The sequence below is a fragment of the Arachis ipaensis genome, chromosome B07 (assembly GCF_000816755.2).
Source record: "Arachis ipaensis cultivar K30076 chromosome B07, Araip1.1, whole genome shotgun sequence".
Taxonomy (NCBI): Eukaryota; Viridiplantae; Streptophyta; class Magnoliopsida; order Fabales; family Fabaceae; genus Arachis; species Arachis ipaensis.
The window spans coordinates 10279269-10290733 of NC_029791.2; the positions used below are offsets into that span (position 1 = coordinate 10279269).

General features: G+C 32.3%; 2 protein-coding genes across 2 annotated transcripts; both read left to right on the top strand.

The window, feature by feature from the left end:
* On the top strand, positions 1428–3502 carry LOC107608532 (DExH-box ATP-dependent RNA helicase DExH11-like). The gene is made up of 5 exons (XM_016310304.2): positions 1428–1556; positions 1890–2104; positions 2306–2544; positions 2892–3018; positions 3105–3502. Exons 2-5 carry the CDS (start codon positions 1955–1957, stop codon positions 3315–3317), a joined length of 729 nt encoding a protein of 242 aa, XP_016165790.1. The 5' UTR covers positions 1428–1556; positions 1890–1954; the 3' UTR covers positions 3318–3502.
* Positions 7300–9277, top strand: LOC107606629 (polyvinylalcohol dehydrogenase-like). Its single transcript, XM_016308669.2, has 2 exons — positions 7300–8223; positions 8731–9277. The coding sequence occupies exons 1-2, from the start codon at positions 7693–7695 to the stop codon at positions 9178–9180; spliced, it is 981 nt and encodes a 326-aa protein (XP_016164155.2). The 5' UTR covers positions 7300–7692; the 3' UTR covers positions 9181–9277.

Genomic DNA, 11465 nt, shown 5'->3' on the forward strand with positions numbered 1-11465 from the left:
AGCTCACTTACCCAAATAGCCTTACCTTTTATCTTCCATTGTTACCCAATTTGCGCCTACGATTAACCCACTTGTTCTTAATTTAGCACATTACAAGCCTAAAGCGGAAAACAATAATTGTCCTTATTTGGATCTTTGATTAGCTTAGGCTAGTGTGTGTGAGTATCATTCAAGTGTAGGAACCTTGGGACATTGGGTGAATAAAAGGGTAGTTTTGTATTGTTATTGAAAATATTGGGAATTGGGTACATACTCATGTATTGATCAAATGTAAAACCTTATGCATTGAGGTTCTTGTACATAGAAAGAAAAAAATGAGAAAAACAAAAGCAAAAGAAAAGAAAAATAATATGAAAAAGAAAAAAATAGAAAAAGAAAGAAAAAGAAGAAAAAAAAAGAAAGAAATAAAAATGGGACAAAATGCCCCAAAGTAAAGTCCAATAAAGATCAATGCACAAGTGTTGTGAAATGAAAAGAAAATGCATGAGTATGTGAAAAGGTGAGAAAAAATGGGTAGTTAGGTTAGAGCTTAATTGTATAGGATGTCATAGGCTAGGTGGGAAGTTTAAGCTTATCAAAGATTCAAATTTTAAGCTCACTTGACCAAATATGCATCCTACCTTGATCCTAACCCCATTACAACCTAAAGAAAAGACCTCATGATAATTGTATGCATGCATAAGATCTATGTTGATTGTTAGATGAAAAACAAATCTTGGAAAGCATGATTAGGAGAGAATTGAGAGAATCAACCCTAAATACTTGAGCGAATAGAGTGCAAACACTATCGGTGAGGGTTCGATTGCTCAATTACATGTTTCCACCTACAATCATCACTCTTCATGCAAGTTTGTAAAAATATTTAATAGCTCAATTCAATTGTAGATTAGACTTGCTAGTCCTTAGCCCTTGTGCATATATGCTTCTTGGGAAATGATTTATTTTGACCAAGCAATTGCATTCATCTAGATAGTTGTATATAGATAGACTGCATTTAGTTAGTTTCCATTGAATAAACGCCATACCCTTACTTCATTCTTGGTTTAAGCATGAGGACATGCTTGGTTTAAGTGTGGGGAGGTTGATAAACCGCGTTTTGACGGTTTATCTTGTATTGATTTTAAGAGATTTTTAATACCTTTTACCCACATTTATTCAATGAATTAGCATAGTTTTGTGATTGCCTCCTTATTTGTGCTTAGATGTGAAAACATGCTTTCTAGACCTTAAGTAGCTAAATTCAATTCACCTTTGATTCCACTAGATGCCTTGATATGTTTGTTAGTGATTTCAGATTGGAAAGACTAAGAATGGATCAAAGGAGTGAAGAGGAAAGCATGCAAAGTGGAGAAATCATGAAAAGTCAAAGAAGTTGAACTCGCCCATGGACGCGCGCGCGCACCTGGCGCTTGCGGCACCTTGCGAATCACCCCATGGACGCGTACGCGTGCTGTGCGCGTACGCGTCGGTGCTGGTTTATGCAAAGACAGTTCAACTTCTCCTGGAATTGAAATCAGATGGAAATAAGTATCCTCCAGCTCTGGATCCTGTGAAAGGTATTACCATTTACCATTCTGTGTTTCAAAAAAACTATTGAATTTGATCATTTTTTCTCTTGTCAATACTGTCACTTGTACGTGGCTTTTTGGGCATGTCAAGTTGCAAAGGCATGAAACATGGCTGAATTATAGAAACCATTTCTTTGCAATCGATTTTTTAAACATTAGTTCCTACCTGTAAGCCGTAATGCTGATCGTTTCTACAGTTGAGGCTGTTTTTCACACTCATTTGGGTTTAGGGACGTCTTCATCTTCTCTTGTAACATTTGGGCGAACAGTTCTGATTATAAAACCTAGGCTTAATCGAGTATCACTTTAAATTTGTTTCAGATCTTAAGCTGAGAGATGTGATACTTGTGCAAACATACCACAAGTGGACTAAGTTGTTAGAAAAGATGTCTCAGAATCCGTGTCATGGGTGTATAAAATTGGAAGAGCACCTAAAGTTAGCTAAAGAGATGAAGAAGCACAAAGAAGAAGTACATGCTCTTCAGTTTCAAATTTCTGATGATGCACTTCAACAGATGCCTGACTTTCAGGGCCGGGTAAATTAAATAATTTCTTTAGGATTCATTAAAGTTAGTATACTGTAAAGTGAGAAATTAAGGTTTATTCACTGTTGGATTATTTGGTGAGACCTATATAGAATAGAAGTTATTGATATAATGATTAATAACCCTTCACTTACTACTTACTAAGACGATGGTAATCCTTGTTTTTTATGCTCAACTGTACTCTTTCTCCAGATAGATGTGCTGAAGGAAATTGGATGTATTGATGAAGACCTTGTTGTTCAAATGAAAGGACGTGTCGCCTGTGAGATGAATTCTGGGGAGGAGTTGATTTGCACCGAGTGCTTGTTTGAGAACCAACTGGATGATCTTGAACCAGAAGAAGCGGTGGCATTAATGTCTGCTTTTGTATTCCAGCAGAAGAACACATCTGACCCTTCACTCACACCGACACTGGCCAAAGCAAGACAAAGGTAACTCACAATTGTGTATTTCTGAAATTCTATTTAAGCAACCTAGAAGCCTATGCCAAGTAAAGGCATCGATAATCATTCATATAACAAAATGTTTTCGTCTTGTCTTGTAAGAAAGGCAGCTTAGTGTACAAGGCCTGTTGGTTTGGGTCTGGGAAATGCACATATCCTTGTATCCATAAAATCAAAGAGATTGTTTCTAAAATTTAAATCTGTTAGACTGACTTTCAATTCGCATGGCAGCAACCTTTACCATTACGTCATTTTATCTTGCTGCATTCAGACGTCAGATTGTAATGAAGAGTTGAATTTTATTATGAATTCCTGGTTTGATGTATTTGTTACAGATTGTACAATACAGCAATAAGGCTTGGGAAACTTCAAGCTCACTTCCATCTGCCGGTAAACCCGGAGGAGTATGCCCAAGAAAATCTCAAATTTGGTCTCGTTGAAGTGGTTTATGAATGGGCTAAGGTTTCTTTCTACAGACAATTACAAATTCAGTACTTCTACCATTGATTTGTTGTGATCCATTGTCAAATCTCTAATTTCCATTGCAGGGTACTCCGTTTGCCGATATCTGTGAACTTACAGATGTTCCTGAAGGTCTGATAGTAAGGACAATTGTCAGGTTGGATGAGACCTGCTGCGAGTTCAAAAACTCTGCCGCTATTATGGGGAATTCTGCTCTCTGCAAAAAAATGGAGATAGCTTCTAATGCAATAAAGCGTGACATTGTATTTGCAGCTAGCTTGTATATTACAGGCGTATGATCATTATTGAAAATGTTAATGTTAGGTTTAGTAATGCTTGTACATAATGAATTCATAGCAATTCTTGTAGCTCCTTTTGTAAAAACCTTACCACTTCTTTTACCCCTTCCTGTCTCTTACTCTTAATGAATCCTTATTTATGATTTCAGGATAAGATGCTTGCTATACAAAATATTTAAACAAAATGGCTGGTCATGATGTGAGTTTTTTTGGATTTTTCAAGCAAAGTCGATCTGCATATTAAGAAAAAAACATTTCTGGATTGAGGAAAGTCAACTTGATAATAGTCATCTCTTATCTCTTTATATAAAATTTTGTTGTGTGAGAATAGTTTAGTTGTTGATTTTAAATATATGGTTAAACTCTCTACTTATTTATATACAATAATTAACATTGATTTGATACATACTAATATACTATATAATTTTTTTTAAGAAAAAAGCTGTATAAAAAAAGCCAACAACAATTGATATAGTATGAGAATTTATTTTCAAGTGAATGCGAAGTTTTCTACTTATTTTTATTCCTTGGACAAATATATTTTAATATTATCTGACTAATCCTTTTCATTTATTGATATATTCTGAAAATATCAAGCAACTTAACAATAATGAGGGCTTTGATTAATAACCATTGGTTGTCCTTGTCCTCTTCCTCCTAATGTTTGACATTTATTTTAACAGTTATGTATGAAGATAAATGTAGTTCGAATATCATAAATAAAATAGGTGTTTATTTACTTGACACCAATAAAATTCATGAACAAATAAGAAAATATTTATGTATTTGTCCGTGTGTATATGGATATATCTATTATGTATGTCAAAAACAATGTGCTACTGCATATGTTAAATGTCAATAATTTATCTCTTCACAAAAAACTTATTTTTATTTCTTTATTTTATACATCCTTTAATGTATTTTTATTTTATTAATTTTAAAAATTATATATTTAAAATTTTTATTAATTGATTATTGAGTAATTTTTATTCATTCCTCCAAAATTTCTTAAAGTCAAATTTGTGCAAGAACCCAAGAACTAACGTGCTTACACCAACTACTTGGCTGGTCTTTATCCAATATTGACTTTTGGAATTTCCTTGATTTCCTTATTTATTATGAGTGTAAGGATTAGGAACAACATTTTTTTCTCCATGTTTTAATTTTTCTTAATATATTTGTCAAGTATAAAATTTAAAATATCTATCTAGTTATAATACTAAAGAAAAATATTATATGACCAATACTTTTCCCTTGATTTTGCTTTGTAATTGAACCAATACTAGCTAACTCTCTAACTTTAGTCTAACTAGGTAACTAACTATTAAAATTATTTATTTGACCCTCATCCCTTGGAGGGTTTAAGATTTAGGATTTATGGTGTCTATGGCCGACTCCAAAGGCGAAGTTGTGGTGGTGTTGGGAGGGAAAAAATGATGAGAAAGAAGATTATGAATAAAAAGGTAAATAAATAAATAAATAAAATATCAGAAAAAATTAGTTGAAATTGGACATAAAATTGGTTCCCTAGCTGGATTTTTTTGGTAACTCATCTAGAAAGTAATTAGATTAATTGAAATTAGTGAGTCAAAAACCCTTTAAAAAAATAAGTTGAATTTTGACAAACTTAAAAGATAAGCAAAAACTATTGGTCTTAATTTTATGTTATTAATTATACATTTAAACCAACTTGTACGTGAAGAAAAAGCATACTGTCTAGACATTATTATCCTAAATATTTAATGTTTTGTTTAGAATGGAAAAAAGAGTACAAACTCAAAGTCAATTAATTGTCTCAGCATTAAAACAAAGTACGAGAGAACAAATATTTAAAAATAAAAAATTATATTTTATTTTTTTAAATAAAAATCTAAAATTTAAAAGATACAATTTTATAAAAAGACAGAATGACTCATAATTATATGAGCTTAATAAATTAACATAAAAATACACTACTTTTCGTGTAAGAAAAATCCAAATAACATAATTTAATTATTAAATCATTGATGTGGGGATATATACCGATATAGTACAGTACGATGACGATCTTTATGCAGGATTAGAAAAAAGATTAAAAAAAATAAAAAAAAGATAGATTCAAAGTCAAAATATTGGCCCCCCCGGAATGAGTAGTCAAAGATTTAATAAGATTCCATTGTGTTGAGGCAAACATGTTCCATTTCAATTACATGTCCCAGTTTGTTGAAAATTTGTTTCCTTAATATTATTATTCATCTCATTTCCCAGGTTCAACTGCATGCATGGAGACACCTAAATTCAGCACAGGCTTTGTTTTTTGTTTATTCTTGTTTTGTGTTCATGCAGCATTGGTCTTTGCTTCAACCTCAAATGTATCATACTTCTTCCCTATCTCTCACATACTCCTTTTTTTTTTAATAAATTCGTTTTGTAACCAAATTTTCTCTTTCAAGTTTAGTTATATGTTAAAAGAAGTTGAAATAGAGTTTTTATTTTACAAATTGAAAAAAAAAAGTAGAGTTAAGTAGTAAATATTAAAAAAAATCTATAACCTTTATTTTGAGAATTTTTAGGGTATATAAGTATTGGTGGAAGAAAATGGGCTCCTTAAATTCTTACAAATTAGTAAATAAAATTTAATTTTCAAATTGATTTTTCTTGATTTTAGTGGCAACATTCACAAGATTGGTTGAACCATGGTGGAGATTTGTTCAACAGAAGATATGGCTATAAAGAGTTTAAGATCAGTCCCAAAACAGCACCAAACCTAAGTTTGAAGTGGAAATTCTATGCAGGAAAAGATATAACTGCAACCCCAGCAATATATGAAGATACCCTTTATTTTCCAAGTTGGAATGGTAACATATATTAGGGGTGTTCATAAAAAAATCAAAATGTGGTTAACCGGTTAAAAAATCATAATCACATTTTGGTTAACCAGTTTAATGAAACAATTTAAAAATCATATCCATATTTTTTAGAATTGGTTAACCAAAACCAAATTAAAAGAAACCGGTTTTTAACCGGTTAACCAAAACCAAAACCACCATATCTCTCTACTTTCTCCTCTCTTTTCCCTTCTCTCTCTCTTTCTCTCTCTTTCTCTCTCTCCCCTCTCCTTCCTCTCTCTCTCTCTTTTTTCTTTTCTCTCTTTCTCTCTCTCTCGCTCATCTCTCTTTCCTTTTCTTCTTTCTCTCTCTCCTCCTCTTCCTCTCTTCATTTTCTCTCCTTCTCCTCTTTCTTTTCTTACTCTCTCTTTTCTCTTTCTCTCTCAACCTTCTCTCAATCTCTATCCCTCTTCTATCTCTTTTCTCCTCTTCTCTCTAAAGCGAGAGAGAAGAGAGAGAGGAGGCGAAGATAGAGGAGGAGAAAGAAAAAAAGGAGAGAGATAAGAAGAGAGAAGAAGGATAAGAGAGAGAGAAGCAGAGAGAGAAAGAGGACAAAGAGAGAGAAAGAGAGAGGGGAGAGAGAGAGGATACGGAGAGAGAAGGAGAGAGAGACAGAAAAAGAGAAGGAGAGAGAGAAAAGAGAAGAGGGGAGAGAGAATGAGAGAGGGAGAGGAGGGGAGAGAGAAGAGGGAGGGAGAGAGAGAGCATGGGGAGAGAGAGGGAGAGAAGGATAGAGAGAACGAAAGGGGAGGGGGAGAAAGAGGGGGAAGGGGGAGAGAGAGATAGATAGAGTTGAGAGTACAAAAACCGGTTTTTTGATACAAAAACCGATTTTTTGATACAAAAACCGGTTTTTTATATAAAAACTGGTTATTTTTTTAAAAACCGATTTTTATTTTAATAACCGGTTAAAAACCGGTTTTGAAATTCACTAACCGGTTAATAACCGGTTTCATCATGTAAAATCAATTTGGTTAATTAACCAATACTATATTTTTGGTTAACCAAAAAACTGGTTTGGTTTTTGGATTAACCAAACCATGAACACCCCTAGTTTATATGCTATAAGATTTTGATATGAAGTATTTTAATTACAAGATCTTAATTAAAAAGATTTCTATTGTAACACAAAGTCAACCATCTGAAAATGTTAGAAAACAGCAAATCCTTGTTCAGTTGTTGATAATAAATATATTACTATGCAATATGCCTTAAATATGAGATGACATATATTTTATTTTGCATCAAGAGGTATACTCTATGATTGTTCAAAGAATATGATGAGCTACAAGCTTGGTCTAAGTTTAAAACTCAACATTATGCAAGTTCTTACCCAATCTAAGTTGCAAACCAGAATTGAACAAATGTGGCAATATTTTTATCTTACACTTTCAATTGAATTCTGAATTACTTATGGTGCATTGGTATCCATTAGAGGTTACTATGTTGGAACATCATCACTAGAAGAAGGTGAAACCATTGAAGGATGCTGCATATTTCGAGGCAGCATGGCGAAACTTGATGCCTTATCCGGCGCCATCATATGGCAAACCTACATGTTACCGGATAACAATGGCACGGTAGGAGGGTATGCAGGAGCAGCCATATGGGGTAGCAGCCCCTCCATTGATGCTCAAAGAAACCATGTCTACATTGCCACTGGGAACCTCTACTCAGCGCCGCGACGAATACTTGAGTGTCAAGAAAGGCAGAGCAACAGAACAGTGCCTACTGAACCTGATGAGTGTGTTGAGCCTGAAAACCACTCCAATTCAATCTTGGCCCTTGATTTGGACACTGGAAAGATCCAATGGTACCGGCAACTAGGAGGGTATGATGTATGGTTTTATCAATGCAACAATGCTTCAATTCCTGGTTGTCCTCCTTCTGGTCCTACCCCTGATGCTGATTTTGGTGAGGCACCAATGATGTTGAGTGTATATGTTAATGGAACCAAGAAAGATCTTGTTGCTGCCGTTCAGAAAAGTGGCTATGCATGGGCTTTGGATCGCAGCAATGGCAACATTCCTTGGTTTACGGTATGATCTGAAAACGATTTGAATGAAAGACTAGCTTAACTCAAGTGCAAGTCACACTAAAATGTTTATGACATAGATAAAGCAATTAGAATGATAATGAAATCAATTATAATAGTAACTCATTACCCAATGAAGTGATAAATGAAAACCTCAACCACATTTCAAGATTACACAAAGTCAAATCCTATCATAACAAATTTATTTATCCTGTATCAATAACTCTGTTATATCATAACAAATTCATGCTTTTCATAATTCTAACCACAGATAAAAAATGTTATGTATACAAAAAAAAAAATCAGTTACTAAATCAATCATTATATATTTGTATATAATATATTTAACTTGTTTTCAATTTGTATTTTATATTTTAACATGTATTCTATATAGACACTGATGTGATGACTGATTTTTTGTTTACACGTAGTATGGTTGAAGCTTACATGTAGAGCAGTAACAAATGAATGCATAAAACATTCACACTTTTGAGCTTTGCCCCTTTTGCAGGAGGCTGGACCAGGCGGACTAGCAGGAGGAGGAACATGGGGTGCGGCGACGGACGAAAGGAGAGTTTACACAAACATTGCAAATTCCGGGGCCAAAAACTTCACTCTTGCACCATCAAACAGAACCACAACTAGTGGTGGTTGGGTGGCAATGGATGCAAGTAATGGGAAAATTGTATGGTCCACTGCTAATCCTAGTAACAGCACTTCTAATGGACCTGTTAGTGTTGCAAATGATGTTGTCTTTGCTGGATCAATAGATCTATTGGGATCAATATATGCAATGAATGCAAAAAATGGGAAGATTTTGTGGTCCTACAAAACTGGAGCAAGTGTGTATGGAGGCATGTCAATTAGCAACGGTTGCATATATGTTGGCAGTGGTTATAATGTTAGTTTGGGGTTTCCTAACTTGTCGGGTGGAACCTCGTTATCTGCATTTTGTGTCTAAGAACTTTACATCATATATTGTTAAGTACTCCACTCACTGTGAGTAATGTAAACTTTTTTCAATAAAATTATCAAGAAAAGTAAATTATACCATAGAATGTGAAGCTATATTGAATAATATTATCTTTTGAAATTTGTTCTATCAATTTTGATGGTGTTGGTTTTATCTAGCCGATGTCATCACTGTTAGAATTTGATGCATGGATTCAATAGTTTCTGGCTTAACAGTAAACACTTAATCTAAGAAGTTGGATATTATCCATATCGGTTGAAACTCTGAATGCTTAAACAACTTGGGCTAATCTAGTGATTAGTTCACTAGTTCGCTTAAGCAAGTATCGGACTTCGAATCCCACATTGTAGATGTAGTAACCTATTTTCGATTTGCGACGGATTAGTCCTTGTCTTGCTAGACGGAAGGATATCGTAAATGCTTAACTTGGATCTATTCTTGTTATTGATCCTATTTTCCCCCCCTTCACTCTGTTGTTGGTCTGCTGTTGCTTACTAATTGAACAACCTGCATTATTCTATGAGTAAGCATGTTTATGAATGTTTGTTGTATGTTGAAAGGAGCTACTCATTGAAATTTGATGTTCACTTTATAGTATGCTGCATTTGATCATTTGTTATATGCTAATAAATTAAAAGGAATATAGCTGAAGTTATTGACCTTCTGTTATATGTCACTTTCTGATAATAGATTACTTAAACAATCCTCTGCATCTAGTTTGGCAACTCTATGTTTCCAGTACTATTTATAGGAGCCAGGAATTGAAGTCTTCTTTGTAGGCTTCTATTCTTTTTCCATTGTTTTTCATTTTTCCATGGAACTCAAATAGAGCTGAATTATAGTGTACTTGTTGAACTACAGGCAACGATGGCAGCAGAGAAGTTGAAACGGCAGGCCATGGAAAATGTTTTGAGATACCTTATTCAACAACTAAGAGATGATTTACTACCTGACGTTGCTGCATGGTTGAATTCACTCACCAATTAATTTAGGAAAAGTATAGATGAACAATGAAAATATTAAACAATGTAAACAATAGATATATCGGATGTTCATTTTACTAGTGTACGGATGTTTATTTTAATATTAAAATTTAGAAGGTTAATTTGGAGGTGCAATGTGTTTTTATTTGATTGGTCGTTGTTCATATTGTTAAAATCATTGTCCCCCTAGCATTCCCCATTAATTTATCCCACTAATTTCACTAATTACTAAACAATAAGATAAAATTATATTAATAATAATTTTAGTACTTGAAACTAATAAATTATTTCAAATCTAAAAATATACCTATTATAAAGAGAATTGTGTGGGTTAAAAAAATTATTACTTGGTGATTCTAAAAAATGATTTTAGAGATTAGATTTTAATATAATTTTTTGCAAGTATTATTAGTAAAATAAGATCTTTTTATCCTTAAAATTTAATAATTTTATATCAATTGATTTATTTAAAATTTTTTTTATTGTGAATGACTAATTTTAAAAAAAAAATTAGATATTAGAGTTACATCTTCAAACCATTCTAAAACTATTTTGTCGAGCACTAAATTGATATTTAATTCTTTATCAAATTTTTTAATGCTTCGAACCCTATATTCATGTCACTTGCATCACAAAAGAAAAAAAAAAGCAATCATGGATCCAAATCCACTATAATCAATGCAAAGGGTATTTTGGTCTTTTAATATTAAATTAAATTTTATTTTTTAATATATGTAAACAACATATAACTCATATGGTATTTGTCTTTCTTCTTGGTATAGAAGCCTTAAATTTAAACCTCTTCTAGTATAACAAAAAGAAAAAGTGACAAAAGGATATTTTTGTTTTTTTAATTAATATTTAAATGAATATTATAGAATTTAGAAGTAAAATTTTAAAAAGGTAATTTTTTTAAAAAATAAATTCAAATTTTTTTAATATTTAAAACAATTAAATAACTCTAATTTTAAAAGAATATTTTTATCTTTTTAAAATTAGTTGAAAATAAATTTTAGTTCTTTTAAAATTAAACTAAATTTCTAATTCAAACTAAATATCCTTAATCATAAAAGGTATTTTAGTCTTTTATGTATATGTTTACTTCTAAGTTTAAAAGAGTTATCTAATGAGATATTTCAAATTATTTTTAGTAAATAATTACACAAATATAAAAGTATGTGTTGAAATTTCTTAAACAAATATTTATTTTAGATCAAATTAAATTTAAAATGGACATTAATTTTTTTAAAACTATATTTCACTTTATAAGTTTATTTTTATCAAAAGTGG